This window comes from Heptranchias perlo, chromosome 18 (assembly GCF_035084215.1).
Source record: "Heptranchias perlo isolate sHepPer1 chromosome 18, sHepPer1.hap1, whole genome shotgun sequence".
Lineage (NCBI taxonomy): Eukaryota > Metazoa > Chordata > Chondrichthyes > Hexanchiformes > Hexanchidae > Heptranchias > Heptranchias perlo.
In genome coordinates this window covers 26,941,521-26,968,141 of record NC_090342.1, presented here as the reverse complement: position 1 = coordinate 26,968,141, position 26,621 = coordinate 26,941,521, and the positions used below count along the sequence as shown (strand labels likewise).

General features: G+C 40.3%; 2 protein-coding genes across 6 annotated transcripts in view; both read left to right on the top strand.

The window, feature by feature from the left end:
- Positions 1-4,050, top strand: part of ifrd1 (interferon-related developmental regulator 1) — an 82,115-nt gene extending 78,065 nt beyond the window's left edge. For all 5 annotated transcript variants that reach the window (XM_067999568.1, XM_067999565.1, XM_067999567.1 and 2 more), the window contains 2 exons: positions 1,425-1,520; positions 1,861-4,050. In XM_067999568.1, coding sequence (XP_067855669.1) covers positions 1,425-1,520; positions 1,861-1,950 — 186 coding nt within the window. In that variant the 3' untranslated portion in view covers positions 1,951-4,050. The remainder of the gene's footprint in view (positions 1-1,424; positions 1,521-1,860) is intronic.
- A 10,267-nt stretch (positions 4,051-14,317) lies between these two features.
- Positions 14,318-24,772, top strand: LOC137334694 (leucine-rich single-pass membrane protein 1-like). Its single transcript, XM_067999564.1, has 5 exons — positions 14,318-14,487; positions 17,077-17,209; positions 18,803-18,892; positions 21,476-21,613; positions 23,726-24,772. Exons 2-5 carry the CDS (start codon positions 17,077-17,079, stop codon positions 23,887-23,889), a joined length of 525 nt encoding a protein of 174 aa, XP_067855665.1. The 5' UTR covers positions 14,318-14,487; the 3' UTR covers positions 23,890-24,772.
- The last annotated feature ends 1,849 nt before the right edge of the window (positions 24,773-26,621 follow it).

Here is a 26,621-nt window from a genome sequence, read left to right as displayed (position 1 = left end):
TTACCAAAACCAAAGCTTACAGAAATAAGACTGATTACTCCAGTTCTCTGGGCTGCCCGCTTGGTCCTATTCCCCTGCATTTTCCCCATACCCTTTTCAAATTTTCTCTTGCAAATATTTACCCAATTCTTTTTTTAAAAGTTATTATGCATTCTGCTACCACCAGTGTTTCTGGTAATACATTTCACGTCTTAACACCCCTTTTTAAAAAAAAATCTCATAACCACCTTCTTTGTTTGGTGATCCTGAAATTATGTTCTCGAGTTATTGACCCTTTGAGGACATCACTGTTTATAGCCCTCTGTCCAAAAAACAACTGTTTGCTGTCCTTTTAACCAACTTCCTATCTATGTTGCCATACTCCCTGTAATAACATGCATTAATTTTATAAACGGCATTCTTTTCTGACCCTTTGAAAGTACAAAATGACTAGTTTCATTTTTTTTCTTGCACATCTTTAGCTTTGTATTGTAAAGCTTCTACAATTTTCTCATTTTTCATCTCCCGGCGCCTCCCCCCAAGGCACCGATCCGTGCAGGCTGTAATTTCACAGGTGCCATCTGCTGTTTTGGACGTAGCCTAAGTGGTTATTAGTGTGATCCCCGAGGAATTGACTAACTGAGTTGTTTGAGCATGGAAAACATCAAAGTAGAGCTTAATTATGTCCATGCAGACTTTCCAGTAGGAATCACTGGCTAGCAATCAGAAGACAAGAAAGGGAAGATGAAATTAATTGCAACATATGTATGCTTTTGAGCCATTTGAAGAGAGAAAATGATGTAACTAGGGTGCACTTCATTTTACTATGGAGTGGTAGAAGCTAGGTTTGTGCATGTGATGCTCCTCTTTGTCCCCATCCCCTAATGCTGAGCTTTCAGCTGTGAAGCTGTAAATGGCTCCCAAGTGGAGGTGTGGCTTTCTTCCCCACAGTAATGTGACCCAGAACTGCTCCTTGAAGCTGATTCTACAGCATTATTGGCAGAGGCTTCAGAGTGGGTTGCCTAATTACTCTTTTGGCTGGTGATGGTGTAGAGAGATCCAAGAAAAGAAAGGAAGAAAATCTCCTTTTTTGAAAGTTTATTTGGTTCTGTAAATACCCCAGAATGTTTTCTTCCTGAAGTACTTAATTCTATATATTTTCTATGATGATCAATGAACATTAACTGGAAAGTTGCATTTTAAAACTTTCAAGGAAGGATGGGTTAGCTTTGTCTTACAAACTATAGTTTTGTTGACTTGCGTTATATTCATTAGGCATACAAACTGCATTGTGAAACTGCTTGTCTGACGGAATGAGGTGAATGTAAATTTCCGTAAGAATCTCATCAGTACAAACTGTTGCCTAGTGACTTGTTTGCTCATCATTGCCAAACCATTTTGCAGTAGCTAAAAGCTTTTGATTAATATCTCTTTTTATTAAACAGGCTAATGAGTTTGTGCGCAGTGTCTTTGAACTGGGACCACCATTGTTGCTTGATGCTGCTACTCTTAAAGCAGCCAAAACTTCTCGTGTTGAACGGGTAAGGCTAAAAAATTGTTTTTAACACTAGAAAATCTACCATAAATATTCCTGTACTAAGAAAGTGATTGGAAAAAAAAAGGAATGCACAGAAAGTCAGCATTTGAAAGTGAAGAGGTTGATTGAGTGCAAATGAAATATTAGATTATTTTCTGATCAGATGTTTACTAACATGTATTTTCTAACTGTTTGTTTGTCTCTGATTAAGAAAAGTAATGCTACTTATGATTGTCATACATGAGGTGCTAGATTTTTTTTTAAAATAACTAAATTTGTATAGGTTTTAAATGGTGAAAATATCTCTTCAGTGATAATTTTTCTTAAATTGTTCTGTTTTTCAGCACTTTTACAATGCTGCTGTTTGCAAAGCTAGAACAAAGGCCAGGAACAAATTCCGTGACAAGAGAGCAGACATTGGAGAATACATTTAAATTCTTGCCAGAATCCCGGGGAAGGTTTCCTGTGAACTATGTGTAACTATTATACTTAATCTTTTTATAGACATAGCAAATGGAGGAAATCTTCTCTCTTTTCTTATCTTCCCCTGCCCACCCACTGCCCACCTTCCCATAAAAGTTTTTACCTGGTCATGCTTAACTTTCCAATCATTTCTAAATATCAACTAACCACCTGAACCTGGGTATAATGGATTCCTCTATTTATTTTGTAACTGAATTTTGCACAGATGAGAATGATGCTACTTAATTTGTACATGACTTTAATTGGTGTAAGTAAACTTTTGTAATTCTAGCTTGATTTACAGTTGGTACTATATAATGCTATAATGAAGCGCTGTTCATGTTTAATGTGACCAGATTTTTAAATTTATAAAGTGAACATCGTGTCCACTTCGTATTGACCCGAGGTGTGTGTTTGATCAATAAATACATTAAAAAAAACTGATGGCAAAATATTGTCTATTCTGACAACTTTCTGAAGCTTTTCATGAATGTAAAAGGGAAACTTAAGAAAACAACCCAGTAAATGCAGCATTAAAGATACAATTGTGCACTATCCTTATTGGAAAGTAAATGTTTAAATGTATGTTCCAAATACAAAACCATCCCCTTAATTCACTGTTCCATGTATAGAATGGCTGTTTTATAGTGGGCAGCATGTATATCTTTAACCAAGTTCAGTGATGTCAGCCATCTTAACATCCCACACAATACTTTTTTTTTTAAATGCCTTCCTTATTCCATCCAATATACACAAAAATAGAGCAACTCCATTGCGTCCATCTGCTCTGTACTGGAAAACAAGTTAGTAGCTTTGAAAAGTCTTGCACTTCACATCAATGTGAAGTGTACTTTCCTACTACAGAGAAGAACAATAGCAGCAATGTCATGGGAACACTGTCACCTCAAGTCACACTTTAACATAATGCTGTTCCTTCATTGTTGCTGGGCCAATATCTTGGAATTCCCTACAGAGCTCCATCACCACAAGGATTGCACTGTTTCAATGAGAAGAGATCCACCATCATATCAAAGGAACTAGGGATGGACAATAAATTCCAGCATCACCAGCACCAGAGAACAAAAAATGTAGTGCTGATTAGCGAGTAGCAACCTGATGAGGAATATTTGATAACTGGAGCTTTCCTTCAATAGATAAAATACTTGAGTATATTACTACTCCAGTCCACAAACAAAGTTTTATGCAAGTTAGATGAAATTGAGAAGGCACCTTATGTAATGTCCAACATTTTAAGTGACCACCTAACATTTGAGTCTTTTGCTGGGGTTGTTTGCGGGGGGGGGGGAGGGACGGGGGGAGGAAGGAAATGAGTGGCTCTAAAACTTCACTATTCCAAGTATATTTTAATTCTGTTCCAAAGGTGTATCGTTTCACAGTGATTCAATGTATTGAGTTAAGCGATATGACATTTCCAGATGATAATTATGAAGAGCTGTAGCAAGGGCTGACCTGAATTTCTATTTTTTATTTGTGCTCTGAATTTTTATCACTTTATATTGTACTTGCAATAGGGAAATTAATAAATATGAAACAATATATAATAGGTTGTCATCCAATCTCACTACTGTTTTGGGTGTAGAATTTAAGTGAATCAGTAACCAGTTTCCAGGGATTTTATACCATAATTGGTATCCATAGGAACTGAATATCCAAGCCCATTGGCCATTCAACACTCCAGTTGCAATTACTTGCACAGAACCAGTACTTCCTAGAATGTACTGCTCTACTTTTAAGGTGTAGTTCGATAGTAATGGACAAGAATTGGAGCTTCTTTTATAGTGACAGATGGAAGCCAAATTAAGTTAATTATTTGATTTCAGCTTATGTTTGCTGCAGATGTGTTGCTTCCAATTTATTGTGCAAGCAGCTTATGCAGTGCATAAACTAAAAATGCCATTTTCTGGTTTCAACTTCTCCAATTTCTGAATAATGTGCGCCATATGCATGGAGATAGCAGTTTGTTTTGTTATCCTATGTTCACTCGCTGTTAATTTGAGATGGATGTGTGTACGTTTATAATAAATACACAGTAACAGGCCATTCGGCTAAAATTTTCTGTTCCTGTTTGACTCTGTTCTAATGGCTAATCCCATTTTCCTTTCATCCCATGTTCTAATTTGTCTTTTTCAAGCAACTATTCAATTTATTTTGAAATTATGTATTTTGCGTAATGAATTGTGGCAGAGAATTTCACATTCTAACGACCCTCTCGATGGGCTCGATTTTCGCACCCCCGAGCGGGTGTGTTCGTGGCGGGGGGGGCTGCGAAAATCGGGGATTCCCGGGGCAGGTCCGGAGCCTGGCTCCAACCCGCCCACTTCCGGGTTCCCCAGTGATGCGCTGACATGCGTGCGCATCCCCCGCATGTGGGACTCCCGCCGGCAACTAAAGCCGGCGGGGTGCTACTTAAACTAATTATTTAGGTATTTCAGGTCGTTTAGAGACCTGATTAACATGATATTTTAGGAGGGTGAGATTTTGCAAACAACTGGGACTGTTTCCTGTACTGGGGAAACACTCCCAGTTGAAATGGACGTGTTGCAGCCATCAGCCTGTGGCCGCTGCAAAGGTCCATTTGACGGTGGGGGGGGGGGGGGGGGGAGACCCTCACTCATTGCAGGAGGCCACTCTGTCACTTTGGACAAAGTTTTGCCTCCACCACCCTCCCAACAATAAAATTCACCAACTTGCACACTTACCACAGTCTCCAGACACATTTACCTACCTTGTGGACCCCCTCAAATGTACATCTTCCGGATGGGGGCCGCCGTGGCTGCAGTCATAACCTCCTCGGAGGACGAACAGCATCACCAGCCACGCCGTCCACCTCTGACACGTGAAGCCCCACAACACAGCGCTGTGACACATCCACCTGCACAGCAAGAGGGAGGGCAACGGCAAAGAGAGATGTGTCGCAGAAGGCACTACCCTCGCCACAGGGTCCACAGACCGAGGCTCAGCTTCCTGGATCTCTCTGAGCAGCATTGCACATGGACGCTCAGAGTCACTCGCCATGTAGTCGTGGACATCTGCAGCCTCCTTCGTGCCGAGCTGCTCCGGGCTGGCCCGAGCACCATCTTACCTGTCGCTGTCAAAGTCACCACTGCTTTCGACAACTTCTCCGCATCCTTCCAGGGTGCCACTGGGGACATCGCCGACATGTCTCAGTCGTCTGCACAAAAAAGCCCTGCAAATACACCTACACCCACTCTGCAGTGACACAATGGGTGGCATCAGTTGTGGGTCTTCATAGTGATCCTCAGGAAAGGGCATTATTGCACAAACCAGACAAGATTTGCAAAGATGTGGTAGTAGTGGTGACTATAATATGTAATGTGAGTTGATCAGAAATTAAATATAAGTAAAAACCATGACAAACCCTCAAACACCCTTGTGCATCCCCTTCATGCTCACTACACGTTTGCCTTGCGCTTCCTATGCACATATGTGATGCATTCCCTGTGGCTGCAGCACAGGTAGTGGCAGGTTGAGTGAGGCTGACCGTGAAAGAGATGCATGAGAGGGTGAGTATGAGATCGAGCCATGAGATTGTATGAGGATTGGGATGAGTACTGGCGAGGTGAGTAAGTGCAGGTAAGATGAGGATAAGGTTTGAGTGGGTGTGAGGAGTGATGTGATAGAGTAGCGTTGGCAGTGCAGAAGATGTGGGGTGGGGGCGGTGATGTGGCAGACGGAGTGTAGGGGAATGAGTAAGTGTACTCACTTCGGCTGACCTACTTTGGTCATTGAAGAGCCTCCTGCACTGTATGCAGGTGCGCGATATTTTAGTGGTCCAAGTGCCCGCTTCTGCCACCTCGAGCCAGGCCTTGGTGGCAGAGGCAGGCCACTTCCTCCCGCCTGCCGGGGAGAAGATCTCTGTCCTCCCCCTCCTCCTCACCCCATCCAATAATACCTGGAGTGAGGCATCATTAAACCTGAGAGCAGCCTTTCCCCTGGGCTGCTCCATGCTGTAATTTTTCCTATTTTCTGCAGCATCAGTCAGTGGAGGATTGCCCCTTTTAAATAGGGCTCCTCCAGCTAACAGCCTATGCTGCGCATGCGCAGTCCGCCCGCTGCGCAGCTTTCCAGCGCCCAGTCGACTCCCCGCTGCCAACCCGCCGCCCTCCTAATATCAGGCCCAATGTTTTCCTAACTCCCCTTTTGATTATTTTTTGTGATTATCTTGAATTTGTGTCCTAGCTTCAATGGGCTATCAAGGCAAAATCATTTTAGTTACTTTATCACAAACCTTTGACTTCTCAAAACTCTCTCCATAACTATACCCTTCAGCCCTGTTCACATCCTGGTTAAACTAAACTGCACCTTTTTCACTGGCTTTTTATCCTTCCTGTAATAAGATGCCCAAAATTGCAAACAGTTTTCCCACTATAGCCCAACTAAAAGATCTTGTATAAGTTTAACATTTGCCTGCTTGCTTTTCTATTCTATGTCTAGATACAAAACTATAGATTCAGTTTGCCTTTTTATGGCATTGTCTAAATGCACTACCACCTTTTTTAATGGTCTGTATCTGCACACCAAGTTCCTCTGCTCCATTTTAAAATTATGCCATTTAATGTGTAATTATTTCACTATTCCAAAATATATTGCTTCACATTTTCTGCATTAGGCTGCATTTGCCGCCTATCAACCTGTCCTACTAGCCTATCTGTCCTTCAATTTTTCACAATCCTTGTCAGAATTTTCGATAACTACCAGTTTGAAGGCAGAGAAAATTGGGGCCAGAGTGTTTTTGACTTGATTCAGATACAAATCTCTGCTAATTGTGTCGAAAACTTAAACTTAATATTACTTATTCTATACAAAGCATTAACACCCAAACAAAAATAAGACAAGCGAGAATTTATTAAGAAACTTGTACAAGTGGAAGAGCACCTCAAAACAATGGTTGAGGATACATCTTCGCTGAGTTCAAGAAACAGCTCACGTTTATACAGTTCAGTAACAACGCCCACCTGTCACAGAATATGGGCGTACACGTACATTCTTTATTGGCTCAGGTAGTTAGTCAATCAAAATAGTGAACCCACCCTCCAGTTCCCATAGCCGTCTCGATATTTTGGACCCAGGCCTGGGAAAGTGCTTTTTCCCTAAGAAACTGTCTTTATTATCAGTAAGTCTGTAGCTAGTCTCAAGGCTATATGGTCATCCATTCCTGTTAGTCAGACAGCTATCAGCATGAGAGAACTCAAAGTAATTACACAATTGTGCTTCTATGTGTCTTCGTGAGAAACTATTATGTGAGTTTTAAAGTGAATTAGCTGGTCAGTTAATATGGTCAAATATCCCGTCATGCATTTTTTACATTCGTGAGTTAGGTGTATTAGAGAGAGTTAATATGATCAGGTATCTCTTTATGCATTTCCACATTTGCACTCGTATTTCGCACAAACTACTTGTGATTTCTCGTAACAATTATAAGTTCATTGGAGGGCAAAATGTTGTAACAAAAAGTTTCTTAGCTATGTTTTACTATGTGACCCCTATTTGACCTTTACAGGGGACTTTTTTTGCACCTGTAAGAATATTGGAAATAAGGAAAAATTGACATTTTTCTTAATGCTGCTAACCACTATGCTCTGCAGGCTATGCTGCGTATTTTGCTGAGTATGTGGCTAATTTTGTTGAATTGTAAAGTGTTAACCTTTGACTAGTGACTGACCCTTTTCATCCTCATTGTGAGGCAAGGCAGCTATGTGTTAAAAGAGGAACAATGATCCAAAAAGCAGAACAATAATCCAAAGATATAAATAAGACCAGGACCATGACGAGAAAGCTGGACGAGTGCTGTCTAACAAACTGGCCACCTTCTTTTAAAAAAAAACAACCTTGCAAAGGGTCGCATGGTTAAATGAGTAATGTTAAAACAAGCTGACCATTTGAATTCTTTGAAAAACAACTTTATAGATTAACAAAGATCTTATGAATATTGTTACCTATATCAGGTGAGGTTATGGCTAGGGGGACATAAAAACCCAATGTCTTTTGAGCTCAGGGCACAAGAATCAGCGAAGACCACCCAACTGTCGGAAGCACACTTAACTGTCTGAAGACAACACCGCTGTGAGAGGAACACCTGACTATCAGAAGACCACCTCACTGTGGGAAAACTTGAAATGACCACGTCGCCATCTTAATTACGACCTCTGCCCAGAGATCAAATGGGATATTATCAGTTTGATCTTTGTTGTCTAAATAATTGAATCCTTTACATGTTTGATTTGACTACCAACTGGTGTCATATCCGAATCGATTACAAATTGGTGAGCCAGCGAGGAGGTGGCTAAGTAATGTTTTGTGTTAACAAAATCAAACATCTAAAGGAAAACCTGTTTAAATAGTGACACTTAATTTGATCACAAAACACGTGAATTGTTCAAATTCCGGTAGTGAGGTTTTTAGTATAAGTGATTATGGCAAGTGTCCACACAAATGTTAGAGAGGAAACTGAAAAAGAAACTAAAGGGATCGCAGAAACCTGTAGAATTAATCTCCAAAATATTGGAGAAGGATGAGGCTTATGAGATGGCCATAAGAATAGGTCAAAGATCAAGTTCGAATTAAAAAGATGAAAGAGAGAATTGATAAAAGGACTACTATGTGGGTGGCAAACTTGTGTGTACTTAAGAGTGAAGAATGTATTAAACAATTAAAAGAGGAAATTAAGAAACAGATGAAAATGAGAAGTTGAAAGAACAGCTGACTGATGTCTTGGTTATGCTGGAGAGTTCACAGTTGGTGGCTAAAACTGCGACAGCACAGGGACTAGAGAGTCAGAAAATATTACAAGAGGGAGATGGACTTAGAGAAAAATGGGAGACTAGAGCCGGAATTTGCTGACTGTAGAGGGGCTTTAAGGGAAATTATGTGTCGATCCATGACAACAGTAGACCACATACGCTGTAAATTAATAATTCAGGAGTTACGGGGCAAATTGGGCCGACATGGGGCTGTGGTGGCTGCTGTAACGTGAAGTCATGGGAGGAACAGAAGGTACAAATTGGAAGCCAGACAGGGAAGGTGAGGTAGTTTGGAATGATCCGGCAGGAGAAATGGGGAATGAGGATCGCCACGGTTGGGACTATAACAGTCCCGACTATGGAGGGCCACCCGTACCTGTGAATGTGATTACCACTACCACCAGACGTAATGGGCAGGGTAACATGATTAGTACAGTTCAGGAGAAGAAATCAATTTCCTGTCCCGAGACAGAGGCTCGGGGGCTAGGCTCCATTTAGAAGGGGAATGATCCGATGGAGGTGTCTCGCTGAACTAGCTCTTTTAATATAGCCCACCAGGAATTGTCTGAAATAGATCAAAAAAAGGTAATATGGACTGCCTGCCAGCAAACAATTAAGGTCTCCCTTCACCCCAATATCCATGACCCTGCCACCCCCTTGCAGGAGGTTAAACTCCATATTAGGCGCATATTCGGTATGGATCAAATTCATGTCATTAGTCAATGCAGATAAACCACTCAGGGACCACAGGAACACCCACAAGCCTTTGGAAACATGTTATAGGGCCTGTTTGAGCTGACCCAACCCAGAGGGGTGGGGACTCCAACCAGAGACTCAAGTATTTATACAGGTATTCCTCTCTCAGTTACATCCACTGGTGAAGACAGCCTTGGTGTAAGTGTCAATAAAATGACCAGTGGATGAATCTCTTGGAGGTGGCAATTCAGGCCTGGGGAACCCTAAAAGACCATATGCCCAAAGCTCCATGGAAAAAAAACGATATTGGCGGTAGAGGGACCGTTAGGTTGGGGTAATAGTGGGAGGAATATGGTCAATAACAGGTGTTTCCGATGTCAGAAAATGGGTCATTATGCCATAGACTGCAGGAGTAATGTAGCGCCCCTTTGGCAGAGAAGCAATGAGGGAAATCGGACCACAACTCCCCAAAGTCCAGGAGGGGTGGAACAAAACTTAGATAAATTGATAACCCTCCTGACTACCCAACAACAGAACCGGTTTGTTGGTTACCAAGAACAGTTGAGAGTTAGAAGAGCTAGTATATGTACAATGACCCAAGCGGGTGATGATGGAGATAAGGTAGATGGGGAAGGGTTGGCAGAGGAGGCTGCAAACTATCACTGTCTTTGGGTTCTGACCGTTTGTATATTCAGTAGTCCTGTATGTAATGTCTCTCTGTCTGAACACTATTCGACTCCTTTGATTGCCTTGACAACGAGCAGTTGGAAAGATTATCTGTAATCACCAGGCATTGTTCTCTGACTATATATGCGGTACCTTCCATGGAATCCCACACTCACCTGACGAAGGAGAAAGCCTCCGAAAGCTTGTGATTTTCAAATAAAACTGTTCATTCCTTACATTTGTCCACCCCAGTTCATCACCGGCATCTCCACATTATCACTCCCCAGACAACACAGTGACACAAGGAGAGCCAATAATGAGAATAGATTGTGAAGGCTTGGATGAGGAAGTAGGAATGAAAGTTGCAAAAGCCAAAGACGTGTTTAAGCTAAGTATGTTACAGGATACAAGACCAGAAGGGAGAGAGTCAGTCGTAGAGGTTCTGGGAAGTGAACTGGGAAAGGTACTGGAATTCTCAGCTGGTTCCCCACTACTCTCTTCGCATTCATAGCCTATGTAACTATACCCCTTCCAGCAATGGAGGAGAAGGAGAAAACTTTTAAACAAGAGAGCCAATACAAGCCTAATAAATGGTCATTCCCACATGAGATTTTAAATCGTAACAAAATTGAATTTCGTAGGAAACATCAGAGATTGAAAATTCAGGTGAGAGATAAAGGATAGATGCTTTAAAAAAGGAGGAAAGGGGTAAAAGGTGAAAAGGGAAGATTCCGTCTCTCCTGTTACAAGCTACTGGATTTTTCTTTAGTCTTTAGTGTACTGTCTCTTTAAGTGAGTTGCAATCTGCAGCATGCAGGCAGCAGCTGGCTCCATTTCGTTTTTCACAAAACTGAAGCAGCATTCACTCTTTGTAGTCCCGGTCGTTTAGTATAAACATTTCAAATCGTTGTATTTTCTAAACATAGTACCACTGTTAAATGTACAAGAGGAAGTCAAAAGAGTTTGGAGAATTATTATTAAGTTATGGGACTATGTCCTATTTTTATGTCTGTGAGATTTGAGATCTAAATCGATTGTTTTCTTTTTGATTCGGCAAAGTTTTTTTAAATTTAGTTGAAATCTGCCTGAGTATGGAGCTGCTGTGATGAAGCTGGCTCTGTCTTCTTTACAGTCAGTATTGCAAAGAAGTTCTAAAATCACATTCCCTCCACTGATGGAACAACATCTGTGACTGTGTTAGCAGCTGAGCTCTTGAGAGAAGCAGAATTACTTATTGCTAAAGAGCTTCATCCTCACACAATTATTGCAGGCTGGAGGAAAGCAACCCAAGCAGCAAGAGATGCTTTGAAAATGCTGCAGTGGATCATGGGGATGATGATGCAAAATTCTAGTTAGTTCCACATTTGGGACGACTTTGACCCTGTGGGTCTACAGCCGTCCAACGGGGGAAGTTAGGCGGTAGCAACGTATAGAGCGTCCAAGACAACAGGCAGTTGAGACATCAGGTCAAGATTGTGTAAGGTGTTCTACTCCAAGTCTCCAAAGAAACTGGAGCGGAAGAAATAATTCTTTGTGTATGCTCCACAAATGATGCGAAATGGACCATGTGATATTAATTATATTTATTATTGGGGAGTATAATATGATATGGCACATTTTACAATTTCTCAGTCCCTAAGTGAATAACATCACAATACTGTGGTAAATGCCAACAAGACATGTGCAGATAAAATGAGAATGAGAGGTAGAGAGTGATACATAATGGGGGTAGAAACTAGAACAGAGGAGGGTATCTTCAGGACAAGACAACTACAGTCGGATGCTGTGGGAGGGGGAGGTGTGATAACATGGGTATTCGGAACAGGAATGTCAATTGGGAATCGGGTAGATGTTGAGACTATAAAGAAGCAATACGCGTCATTATGGACATGCATTGGCCAAACTGGTTGTGCACCAAGAAGAACAATATACCGCCTATAACATGCACAATATTGCCAAGTTTTTCACTCAGACGCAGGATAAATAAATGAGATAATATATAAGGGATCACCATCCCTGGGTATGTCCTGTGCCACCGACAGGACAGACCCATCCAAGGTGGCGGTACAGTGGTATACAGTCAGGAGGGAGTGACCCTCGGAGTCTCATGGCACTACCTGTCCACAAAAAGCAGGATAAATCCAATCCGGTCAACTACCAACCCATCAGTCTACCTCTCAATCATCAGCAAAGTGATGGAAGGTGTCGGCGACAGTGCTATCAAGTGGCACTTACCAATAACCTGCTCACCAATGCTCAGTTTGGATTCCGCCAGGACCACTCGGCTCCAGACCTCATTACAGCCTTGGTGCAAACTTGGACAAAAGAGCTGAATTCTAGAGGTGAGGTGAGAGTGACTGCCCTTGACAACAAGGCAGCATTTGACCGAGTGTGGCATCAAGGAGCCCTAGTAAAATTGAAGTCAATGGGAATCAGGGGGAAAACTCTCCAGGGGCTGGAGTCATACCTAGCATAAAGGAAGATGGTAATGGTGGTTGGAGGTCAATCATCTCAGCCCCAGGACATTGCTGCAGTAGTTCCTTAGGGCAGTGTCCGAGGCCCAACCATTTTTAGTTGCTTCATCAATGACCTTCCCTCCATCATAAGGTCAGAAGTGGGGATTTTTGCTGATTATACAGTGTCTAGTTCCATTCGCAACCCGTCATAATGAAGCAGTCCGTGTCCACATGCAGCAAGACCTGGACAACATCCAGGCTTGGGCTGATAAGTGGCAAGTAACATTCGCACCACACAAGTGCCAGGCAATGACCATCTCCAACAAGAGAGAGTCTAACCACCTCCCCTTGACATTTAATGGCATTACCATTGCCGAAACCCCAACATCAACATCCTGGGGGTTACCATTGACCAGAAACTTAACTGGACCAGCCACATAAATACTGTGGCTACAAGAGCAGGTCAGAGGCTGGGTATTCTGCGGCGAGTGACTCACGTCCTAACTTCCCAAAGCCTTTCCACCATCTACAAGGCACAAGTCAGGAGTATGATGGAATATTCTCCACTTGCCTAGATGAGTGCAGCTCCAACAACACTCAAGAAGCTCGACACCATCCAGGACAAAGCAGCCCGCTTGATTGGCACCCCATCCACCACCCTAAACATTCACTCCCTCGACCACCAACGCACCGCGCCTGCAGTGTGTACCATCTACAAGATGCACTGCAGCAACTCGCCAAGGCTTCTTCGACAGCACCTCCCAAACCTGTGACCTCTACCACCTAGAAGGACAAGGGCAGCAGGCCCATGGGAATACCACCACCTGCATGTTCCCCTCCAGAGACCACCCAACTATCAGAAGAACACTTAGCTGTTTGAAGACGACACTGTTGTCAGAAGAACACCTGACTATCAGAAGACTAGCTCACTGTGGAAAAACTTGAAACTGCCACTTCGCCAACTTAATTATGACCTCTGCCCAGAGATCGAATGGGCTAATATTGTTTTGATCTTTGTTTGAATATTTGATACCTTTACATGGTTGATTTGACTATTACCAATTGTGTCACGTCCGAATCTGTTACACACCCGAATGTCTTGATGATACTACACATTTTTTTCAAAATGAGCAGACCAGATTCAGTAGTTGGGCTTTTCTAGTGAGCTCTCTGATTTTGCAAATTCACTGCAGCCCGAGTTTGACCGGTTTGGGGATGGGGAAGATAGGGATATGGCTAATTTCAGCTTTTTCCACATTATAAGGGACTATCTTTCAATGTGATAAGACAAAATTGGATTGATTGACCCTACTTATATACTTTATCAATGATTTGCTTGCCAGTTTGTGCAACCACATCAGAGTCGGGGGAGATCTGTTATTGTAGGTTAAAGATCCATTTGTGGGTTTTTTTGGAACAAACAAGATTAAATGATCAATATTTCCTTCTAGTGAAAATATAGGTCACACAATTTCCCTAGAGCTGTGGCCATATAAATACACAAACATTTCTTCATGAATTTTCTTTTTATCTCAAACACGGAGGTGCAACCCATAAATAAGATTTTTTATAAATCAGGAGGAATTGGACTTATACCTCTTTCTAATGAGAAATTGTACAGAGTAATATGTTGCAAAAATAATTCTTGGTTGATAGTCCCATGTCAGGTTTGATATTTTAAAATTTAGAAACCCGAGTACTTAATTTGGTCAGGTCTATATATAGATTGTTGAGAGTAGCCCGCCTGAATCTCACAGCTGGTCCAGAACGGTAATGGGGATTTCAAATAGTACGCTTTTTAAATTAAAATATTGCCTCAATTTTGTAATTTTCTTGGGGAACTCTGACTAATAACTCGTTGGTTTGATTTGTGCTTCACGGAATTCCATTAGATTCATAATAAAGCCTGGTAAGTAGATTTTATTGTTGGTGTGCAGTGGCGAGAGGAACGACGGCTATAATTAAGACGCTGGGTTTTCAACCACCCTTCATGTAACAAGTGGAGACTAAACAGCAACCTGAGACTTTGCTTCTGTAATATTCAATTTAATCTAAAGTTGCTCTAAAAAGCTAATCGGCAAATAAAAGTTTTAAATAAGCAAAAGACATCAGGTCATGATAGTTTCTTTGTTTTAAATGGAATAAGTACAGTATGTATTTTTTAAAAATCTCTCCCACTGAGAAGACCCATCTCCTCCATATGGATTTATTTATAGTTTTAAAAAATCCAATCAGGTAAAACTTTCAGCTTTATGTCATTATAAAGTTCAACTTTTGTTACTAGTTATAATAACGGTGTGGGGTTTCCACTCACTTCACTAATCTAGACCCATAATAGAAGACCATCAAATAGGAGAGGGTTAAACTTAGTTGTCAAACTCCAGCTCTAATTTCTGCTGCTGATATCAGCAGAATACATATGGTGGAACTGTTGCAGCCTAATTGGAAGTGCTGTAACAGCAGTCATTTCCTCAATATATGCTAAGTGTGGATATTATAACAAACTACTTTTTTGTATAACTAGTTGATCTCCTGTGGCATTGTACATGGGGAGTCAAAACCAAGTACAGTCTTCAGGCCAAGCAGGATTAGAGGGTGGAGGGATAATTGGATCAAGGTGGGGGAGGGGGGAAATGGAAAGGTGTTTAATACTGCCAGCCATTGCTGAATTAAATGGTTTTGCTAATATTACAGTAGTAGAGTATGTCTCTTTCAGCCCTGTTTTTTAAAATATAAGTTTGATTTACGTTTTTAAAGTTATCAATAGGCTGCCCTCAAAGTCTTAGTGAAAAAAGTGATTGTTTATTACTTAGGAAAGGAGAAAAGCAGTCATGTTTTCATAAAGTTACCACACCTTTAAGGAAGAGACTCAATTCAGGGACCATTTTTGAAAGTCAAAATCCTTATAATTTACTTCAATATTTGTTTTATATGTCTATTTCTGTTTTTTTAAATATTATTGTCCGAATAGTGAGCCTTGATGACATTATTAGGGTACTGGCATAAGAATGTACTGATTCAAACAATATAAGGAAATTAACATTAATTGATGTCATCATGTGTCATGACTATAGAAAGATGCATTGTAGATATCAGCAAGGGGGACTCTGTAGGTAGCAGATAGAAGGTAGATGGTCAGATGGGTCCTTATAGGAATAAGTAGGATAGAAATATAAAGGATCAGGAAATGGCAAAGGTGTTAAAATGGATTCTTTCAAAAATCCCAGATCAAGACATTTTAGCTCAAATCTATTTTCAGATGTCAGTAAAGCATATGTTATGAAGAAACTTAAGGAACAAAATAAAAACAAGGCACCGGAAACCAGATCACCTGTACCCCAGAATCTCAAAGGAAATAGGTTCATAGTTTTTGGAAGTATAGGGTCGATTCCCCGACTGGGTGGTCTCAGCAAGGAGCAGTGCTGACAGAGAGTGCTGGTTGGGATATTGCAGGCCTGCTGTGCCTCTTTTTCCATCCATTAATTTAAATGTACAGAAAATTAAAGCTGTAGTCCTGTAGTTTCCAAACTAGTACTCCCTGCGAGTGTTATTCCTTATCAGAAACACCTGATGTGAGAATCAGCCCTTATATAAATGCCACAGCTGTAGGTAAGGCAGAAACCCAGGACCTTGAATAGGGAGGTGGTGGTGGGGATAGCATGGAATAGGAAGGGGAACAGAGAAAAATTATAAAAATAACATTTACAAAAACTGCAAAAACAGCATTATTAAGAGGCGTATTTATATTTTTATATCAGAACTTTAAACACAACTTTAATAATTGTTGGATGTTCTTGCCTTTCTACATATATTCTCAATCCTCTTGTACAACTGTAGAGAAGTTAGACTAAAGCTTTTATCTTTGTGCAAACCGGTAGAATGTTCGTACTAACTTTTCCTGGCTTTGATACCTCTTGATTGCTGTCTGGGAAGATCCTGGATACCAATCTATGGGATCCTGAATTGTGATACCTACTGATGCTATTGTAGCTCACATCAGCTGATGTTGGTGGAGCAGCTCCCTACAGATAGGAGAGATCTGAAAATGCAGGTCTATGTGGGGCTAAACTATATGAATGAAAATGGGAGATTTTGTACAATGATTTGATGTTATTTAAATGAGAGTGGGGTTACTTTTTAATGAAAATACTCTCCATAATTTTTTCCTCATTTATTTATTTTTGATGGAAAATCTATTGCATGTATCTCTTTGTGGGAAACAAAACTGTTCTAATCTCCATTCATGCTTGAAGTTTGCTACTTTTACACTTCAGTTCAAGATGAATAATTTGGTTACACCCACATTGTTTTAATTTTTTAAGAGTCTTGGATGCCCCTCTCAATCTTATTTTCTCCAATTAGAAGAACATTTTAGCAAGCAACATGCACATGGAAATAGTCTGAAAATAACCCCTTTGTATAATAGAATCCTGCATATCAAGGTAGATTACTACAGATTTATAATTTAAATTGCTATAAAACTTCCTTTTACCCTCAGATGAAAATGCAGAACGGTTTCAAGGATTTAGCCCTTTTTGACTTGGATGGTGAAAGCAAGCTCTATGTCGTTGATTCAATAAATAACTTGCACAGGACAAATACTTGTGAAGACCCCTGTGACCCACTTTCAAGTAAGTATTACTTCAAAATAACATCTTAATGGTGTTTTCAAACTGATTTAAGACTTATGACCATAGTTAGAAATTCTTAGATAAATACATAATGTATTCTCAGGCCCTTCCCCAGCACTACTGAAGCTGTAGAGAAATTATACTAAATACGATATATACAGGCAAAAACCTTCCCTCGCAATGATCTTATGATAACTAATTGAAGTTAAAAATGGTTTGGCTAGTCAATGCTGAGTTAACTTATCTTAACTAGGGCAGTGCTAAGGGTACTACAATTGGTCTCAGCACCCCTTGTCTAGAGAGGAAAAAGATCAGCCAAAGTTCCCACTGCCCTCCATCATCACAATTCAGTTTTCAGAAAGTGTGCTTGTGTGGATGTTAAGTAAGAACAGAATCAGACTCAGTTGCGATGCCCAACACAGTCAACTAGCCTGCCAACATTCATTATTTGGGTTCACATAAAGAATGGTCACATGGGCAAAGAACTGGAGGACTGCTGGTGCCTGTGCAATCATGTATCAATAAGAATTGGTAACTTCAGGAGAAGTGGGGAGAAAGAGGCAGAAAAAATAGAAAAATAAAATAAGCGTGGTCCAGCTAAATTGTAAGCTTGTTATGCTATTCTTGATTGAATTGACGAAATACTTGTGCCCTCCCAAAAATGATACAAAAGGAACTGCAACGATTTTGTTCAATGTGTGGTACCCCCCAGTACATACACTGAGCCAATCTTATCAAGCCTTTTATTCCACTCGATACATCCCCGAGCCTGATGCTATCCTTCACAAAGTTACTGCCACTTCCCTCACCAACATGGCAAATACTTAACTAAAGATGCTGCTACCACTGTCCCCAAAATGATACCCGATATCTCCATTGGTCTTGCGACCACACAACAACAGTAGACAACAACCTGCATTTATATAGCACCTTTAATGTAGTAAAATGTCCCACTCCCCTAAAGTAGCTGCTACTTACTTACAAATGCTTCAATTTCCTCTCCAAAGATACTTTAATTACTTTCATTGGTACCATTATTCTCCAGGGGCAGTCACCACATCACTCCCCAGAGCTGGTGCAACACATCACCATGATAACATTATGTGACAAATAAACAGAATCAGTATCAAAAATCTGAGCCAGTACAACTCAGTGCAATTTCTACAAGTCTTTCTTTGGTCCCACCAACCGCCATGTAACATATGTCCTTTTTACAATTGTCCCTGATTGTATCATGTATACCATGTAATATATTTTTTAAAAACACTGTTCAAAGCATCTGACAATGTTTGAGATATCTATACATCCATCAACTATGTTGCATGAAATGTTTGCATTCCTACTTAAATGTTTTTAACCTGAAAATCCATAAAGGAAATGTCATTCCTGTCTCCATTCAAACCCTGCTTAGGTGTTGGCCCAGAGATACAGTATAGTACATCAGAAGACAACAATGGCAATTAATTAATTAGCTTCTTCCTTTTAGTAAGACTTCACACAATGCTTCTCTGGAAGTTATTGAAGTGACCCAGTTGCATTGTAATTTAAACATGTTGACTCCTGTCAAGTTATTGCTGTATAAATCTCTCCTAGATTCAGCAGAATGTGACAGCGTTGCTGAAGAAACTGAAGCATCCACTAAGGAATTATTGAAAGATAATGGGAAGAAGGAACCTGAAGCTGGTAAGAGGCACAGAGACTCAGAATGGGCAGAAAGAGTTTAAAAACATCTCCAACATCTGTATATTGGTTATGGATAGGTCATTGTTTCAGGAGGGATGAAATATTTACCTAAGCAGATAATCAAATAGATTGTTCCAACATGAGTGCAAATATACACTATCAACATGAATTGCCCTCAGTGGTGTATCATTAACAGTGTGACTCTTCAAACAAAATCATCTTAATAATGAAATGAAAGAAACTCAAACTACTCCAGTCAGATTGATCACTAGATGGAGTTTATGCATTCATTTTATTGTACAAGATATTTAAAATCTGTCAGTTAAAAAAATTATGTGTGTGTTGTATATACTGAATCGCTAGTGATGTATGAAACTTGTAGTGTTCATTAGTTATGAGGATCAATGTGACTCATTTTCCAAATGCTATTTGTGCGTAGCACTTATCCTCTATGTTTACTTATACTTACTGCTGGACAAGGTGAAAGATTAGGGAGAAATGAAATAAAGCATTTTCCATTATGTACTGAGAGACAACCTCAAGCACTCCTCAGAAAAGTAATGGACAGGCTAGCAATTATGCAGCGCTGTTTTTACAGCCCCTGACAGCATGCCTAATCCATAGCCTAAGAACAGCATTCCCTGGCTATATCAGTGAAACTTCTATTTATCAAACTGCTATATCTTTTAAATATTTATTATAACACATATGTATTTAAATCTAGCTGCAGATAATAGATAACCATAGACTAATAAAATATTAAGTGTATATTAAATAGGAATTCCAGATAAAGTCAAGCACATATTCATAGTACATATGAAAAATACTCTATCATTCAGTGCTAAAGAACCATAACTAAACTATTTTAATGTGCAGTGTATTCACTAATCATTCAGCTCTCTGATGGTAAACATACAGTGGGGAGCCTCACCAGTGGGGAGCCTCACCAGTGCAAGCACATGGAAATTCAGATACACACTGCCAAGACTTTCTGACCATTGAATGGTTGGAAAATCACAGGCAGCATCTGCCAAAATTTCTGATCTAGGCTTCTGGTGGGCAAGAATCCCTGCTGGCAGTGTAAAATGAATCCCGATGTTTTAATTCGATTTGTAATTCCTTTTATCTGCCTGCAATTCTTCCCCCATGAAATACTTCATCTCCCTGCTTTCCTTCCTCTTCTGAAATATCCCATCTCATGCTATCCTTCCCCTCCTGCTCTAGCTCCGTGTCCTTTTCTGTATTGTTTTCATTAGAGAAAAGAAGGTTGACAAGGAACATAATCCAGGTCTTTTAAATGCTGAAACACATGTAGGATGTAGATGTAAACAGGTTATTTTATTGGAATTGTTATTACTGAATGACAGCATATGAATGCTATAGTGGCAGAACCCAAGCTAGAGAAAGCTTTTCCCCCACAGATTACTATCTAAAGCTGTTAATTCTATGTTGATGATCTGTTTTAAAAGGAACTGGACAGATATTTGGTTAAGAAAAGGACTAAAGGTTGAAAGGATAAGTATGTACACAGATGATCAAATGTCAATCAAACTCAGAGGTTCCAGTCCTATGGAAATCGTGGGAATGTCATCTGTTCTAAAGCAACCAGTCTAGGGTTGAAAGATGTAGGTTGTAATGTTAGATTTATATCCTGGTGTTTTCATTCAATTATAGGAGAGAGGGGGAGAAATTTCATCGTTTTATCTTCTTGGAGATTTTACTAATTGTTCAACTCTCTCAGGGAATTAAGTATGTTGGGGAGAATCCATGGTGGGGTAAATTGTATTTTGTCTGTTGTAAAGAAAATAATCAGTGGGTTAAATGGTCTTCTTTCTTATGTTCTTAAGGACCACCAGGATTGAATAATAATTTTAAATATAATACTGAAAATACCATGGGCTGAATTTTCACTTTTACCACCAGGCAGAAAACGGGCATGGCAGATCAATGAGGACAATGGAAACGAAAATCAGGCAGTTTGTAAAATGGCAGCTGATCCACTACCGCCACTTCACACACCCATAACTTCCACTATGGAGACAGCAGATTCCTTTACATTTTATTTAATTACTAAAACTAATTTGGATGCTAATAAAATATGACAAGGGTGATGGGAGCTAGTAATTGGATGACGTTTTTGGCATACATTCAACACTGCATGATTAAAAACCTTTATTATAAATGGCTAGTCTGGTGGTGCCACATGTTGGTACAATAACATGTTTTGTCATACATGGACTGGCAGAACACAGGTTCATGTCTGTCAGTCTGCACATGTTAATTCCTGACATTGGGTGGCTGATAAAGGGAGGAGGAACCAGGTCCTTCCCCATGTGAAGAGGGATAATAAAGGTTCAAGTCATTCCAGGCTGGTTACTGAGCAGCATGAACAGTTGAATGGTTCTAGGTTTTTTGCCTTCCTTATCAGCCGACCAACAGCATGGGACACTGGATATATAAAAAAAAGAGGAAAAATACCATTTTTAAAAGGGGGGCAAAACACAACCAATTTAGCAGTAAGAAAATCTTGTTAATTCGCAGTTAACATTTTAATTTCAATTAAATGTGATTTTATTTTTTCAGATCTAGCAACAATTAAATCTACAGAAAATGGTCCTCCATGTTGTTTCTGGCAGTTGAAGAAAAAGTTATTATTTGCAGCAGTAATTGTACTTCTGCTGGTGAGCTTTGTACTTGCTGCTCTTGCTATCTTTTTTATAGGTGAGTGTTACAAATTTTGGGTCTGCCGTAGATACCTTCTCGGGTTCAGTGTTGTCAGTTGCTCCCGTAAGCTCCTCCTGACCCCACAAAAATAAATAAAAACGTACTTCTTCGCCAGTATATACTAAGTGAAGCGTGCATGTCGCAAGCTCCGCCCAGTTGAGTTCTGAAAAGGTATCAGGGTCCTATTGACGTTATAGGACCCGTGGTTTAAATACCTAAATTAGCTGTGCGCTTGCTTCAGGCAGCCGTCAGGACTGCCTGATCCGAGGACCCTGGGAAAATGGCGATGGCCACAGCGATGGTTGGAAAGGGGCGGTAAGTTCTTCCCCCTGTCAAAACGTAATAGCTTCGTTTCTGCTGGGCAGGAGGCCTCAAAATTTTCTCCCAACCTCATTGGCTTCAGATCTCTGAATTGTGCTTGGCTGCCTCTGTCTGCTCTTGCCCAAAGCACGTTGAGCAGCTGGCTCGCTGTGCGGTTTGTCATTTCCCTCTTTAAAATTTGGAATCAATTTGATTTAATAAAATTATGTTCTAATCGAAACTGTCTCTGTAAACTTGTCATGCTGACTGTGGAACAGATTTCTGATGTATCTGTACCAGGTCGGCTGTCACCTTGATTTTTTTTCTCTGATTTTTCCTAGCCGGCAAGTTGCTTTTAAACTTCCAATTTCAAGTTTTAAATTTAATATTTTTGCTTTTAAAATTTAATATTTATAATTAAGTATTCTTTTCTGCCAGTTTTCTTTGATTTTTATATTACAATCATGCCTCTCGCTCCAACACTTCTGCCTCTTACCCTCTGCTGTTTCAGACGAGCATCTATGCTCTGCGTCTCGCATGCCCAATCTTTTTAACCCAGGTGTAGGTAATCATTATATTTTAATCCAGTTTGGATTGAATCAGTTTACATTATCAACCCTGCTCCTCCCAATCCTGCCAGATCCCAGCAATCCCTAATATTGCCAGACTCTTGTCCCTCAATGCTCCAAAACCCCTGCTCAGTCCTGCTGGAACCCAGAACCCCACTCCCTAGACTTCTCCCCCACTTTCAGATCAGGAGACTCACTCTCTGTGCTCATCCTAGATTGCATTCCCCTCCCAGTGCTCCCAGATTATGGGACACTGCTTTAAAATTCTGTTAAATATTGATGCCTCATCTGAATACTGCAGGCCACTGGCATTGTTCCCAGTTTTTTCATGTCTCCGGGTTGTCCCCAATGCTGATAAATCAATGTCCCTGGTAAAATTACTTAGCATAACACTGCTGTTCCTATAAACTCTCTGACTTACCGCAAGCAATGCCACCGGAGATCTGCTAGTAATTACTTAAAAGTTTACCGTCATTCTGTTAAAATAACTTGCATGCCATTTAACAAATGCAATTCCTAATGTAATGACCTTGTTTTATCACTCACTGTGTCTAGTACTAAAACATTTCTCCATTATTGAACTTATTTAAACAAATTATCCAGTGAAAGCTCACAGAAATCATATTCATAAGTCTTTTTTTAGGAAACTTTAAAGACTTGTGATTATCAATAGCATGTGAGCAAGCAGTAGATGGGGCAGTATCCGCAATAGGGTATATTGCACATGGTCTGTATAAGGAGCTGAATTGATCAGCTGAATGGTTGTACCTCATTTCGCAATTTCTTATGTTTTTGTGAACTGAAAGATAATGGGGTCTAAATTTAACCCCGTTATGCCTGTTCCATGGGCCTAAACGGGCGCAACAATAACCAATGTGGCAATGCAGAGGCCCACGCCTGATCTGCACGGGATTTGGGTGCCACTGCTAAATTGGTCAGGGCCTTTTTTTAGATGGATCTGGCAGCTGCCCTGAAATAAGTACAATATTGAAATTTCAGACGCGGACTCCTAAATTATTTGCCCTAGTCCGAGCTTGTGATGTGAAAGCCCCAAAGTACAGACACCTTTGTGTTTGTTATTTCCTTAAATATAATCTCATCTTAGGTGAGAATTATGTGCATATAAAACAGTACATGCATTTTGAGGAACTGACTGGATTTTATGTAATGCAAGTCAAAACAATTTAAAATTGGTATATACTTCGAAAAAATAATAACAAATATACCCTTGTTAATCCAGTGAGAATGGAAAACCAGCTTAGTTACATTTCAACAAGGGTAGCTGCAGAAGAGAAAAATATCAAAGAAATCAAGCTTCTCATGATGGACCATTTCAATTTCTCAAAAGAGTCAAATAGTGACGTATCTGGAATATCGCCCACCTATAATACCCAAAGCCCATGATGAGAAGAAGAAAGTGATGGAAGGGCATTGTTGATGTATAAGTTTACAGCTAATCTTTTAAAGACATCAATGAAAATTAAAACGTCAGAGCTTACCTAATGTGCTACAAACAATATTTGTTTGCATTGTCAGCTGTGGTGCTAGAACATCTGAGCCCAGCAACACAGTCACTATTTCCACATTCTGAATAAAATTTAAGAATGTGGATCCCTACAAGAAACACTTTTGTGAATAACAAACCCTTCACAGTAAATGCAACAATGCTTGTGTTCATTGTGTTCATTGCAAATGTTCCATCTAATTAACCAGCATCAACTAAATGACTAGCTTCTGTCACCTAGATGAAGAAACTCTGAATTGAATTACGGAACAAGAATCTCTAAAAAGCTTTCATTCATACTCGTGCATGCAGAAGTTGGCATATTGCAGAGAAACTGGCAGTCAAAGCTGTTTAAAGAGAGCCTGTCAAATTCAAAACAATCACTCATTTTCCAATTGCTGAGACAGTGATGGCACACACACATTATTGACATGAGCTCGTACAGTCAGTGACATTACTTAAATTGAAGTATGTTTGCCTTTCTTTTTCGACTTGGAACTATGTGATTGAAAAATTACTATGGTATTAAGGGAAAAAGTTTCCATTACTACATTATGTCACATGGTTCTACAGTAACATTTTTGTATTATGCAATTTATTTATGAATTGATAAAAAATGTCAACATGTGAGTAATTAATTTAACTTTGGCATAAAAATGTTCAATATAAGAACACTTCAGACACTACCTAATGGCATAACTTGTTTCAAAAGAAGATATTTTCATGTTCCTGTTAATGAGTAGGAGTGAGTCTGCTAATTAAATTTTATGCCCTGCAATGACAGTTTGTGCTAGAATTTTTTTATTCTTTACTAATCAGCATGAAATAATAACATCCGGGAAGATTAAGCTCAAGAATGCTCTCTGGAGTATTCAGTGGGGTAAATTCATCTGGGAGCAATCTTTAGCTGATATAGTGATACAGTCCCCACCCTTTCCACCGTCCATGCTTAGTATGAGCAGCCTCTATAAAGACCTTGAACATGTTGTTGCCTCATAGCTCCCTGCTTGAATCCCTTCAGCATCAAGATTGGCCTGGCCAAAGTCACAAATTACATTGTCTGTGACTGTGGTCGTGCTGCATAACCCTTCTTGTCCTCCACAACTTCTCAACAGTGTCCAATGTTGCTGACCATGCCATTGTTTCTCCCATGTTGTCCAGCTCTATGAGACTGGCCTTGCATGGTTCCACTGCTACCTGTCTGAATGCAGCCAGTGCATCTCCATCAATGGTCTCTCTTCCTGTCCTTGCACCGTATCCCACTTGAGTCCTCCAATGATCTATTCATAGCCCATTCCTCTCTCTTAAGTACATGTTGCCCCTCAGTGGCATCATGTGCAGGCATGAAAGCAGTTTCCATATGTATGCTGATGATACCCAGTTCAGCCTCTCCATCACTTCCCTTGACCCCACAGCCACCTCTGTGCTGTTAGGCTGCCTGTCTGACATCAGGTTGTAGATGATTCAACATTTCTTTCAAATAAGCATCAGGAAGACCAAAGCCATTGTTTTTGGCTGCTACCGTAAACCCTTGCAATTGACTTCATCTCCCTTGCTGGCTACTGACTCAGGCTGAACAAGACCTCCAAAATTGTAGTAGTGTGTTCACCGCACAGCTGAGTTTCAACCCACGTCCTATCTATTGCCAAGACTGCTTAATTTCACCTCTGCATCATTGCCTGGTTGCCCATTTCCTGTCTCGCAATAAGTGCCACTCACCCATCAGTCCCAACTGCCTTGACATAAATTGATTCCCTGTCCCATAACATTTAATTTAAAATCCTTGTCGTTTTTAAATCCATCCATGGCTTCACCCTGTCCTACTTCTGCAACTTCTTCTGGCGTTATACTTTCCCCTGCACGCCGCAATCCTCTGATTTTGGCAGTGGCAGAGCATTCAGCTGCCTCGGGCCTACTGTCTGGAATTCTCTATCTAAAATCCTCTGCCTCTCCACCTTTAAAAACCTTCTCAAATCCCATTTTGGTCACTCTCCTAACTCTCACTATGGCTCAATAAAGGCTTTATGCCTTTTACCTATTTTACTATTTTCAAAATCGTATTCTTCCCCTGTCTGTACAGCACATAGATATTTTGTACATTAAAGGAGCGATATAAATCCAAGTTGTTATGATTTATTTTGCCAAATTACCTTTCAAGAAAGTGAATCGCTGTTTCTCTATGGATTTAGGAGAAGGCTACAGATAGGTTACTCTTCCAAATAGTTCAGTGTTCAAAATCAATCTTCAAAATTGGTTCAGTGGTAGCACTCTCGCCTCTGAGTCAGAAGATTGTGGGTGCAAGCCCCACTCCAGAGACTTGAGCACATAATCTAGGTTGACATTTCAGTGCAGTATTGAGGGAGTGCTACACTGTCAGAGGTGCCATCTTTTGGACAAGACATTAAACCGAGGCTCCATCTTCCCTCTCAGGTGAACATAAAAGATCCCCCAGCACAATTTGAAGAAGAGCAGGGGGGTTCTCCTGCTGTCCTGGCAACATTTATCTCTCAACCAACACCTAAATCAGATGATCTGGTCATTTATTTCATTGCTGTTTGTGAGACCTTGATGTGCACAAATTGGCTGCTGTATTTCCTACATTACAACAGTGACTACACTTCAAAAGTACTTT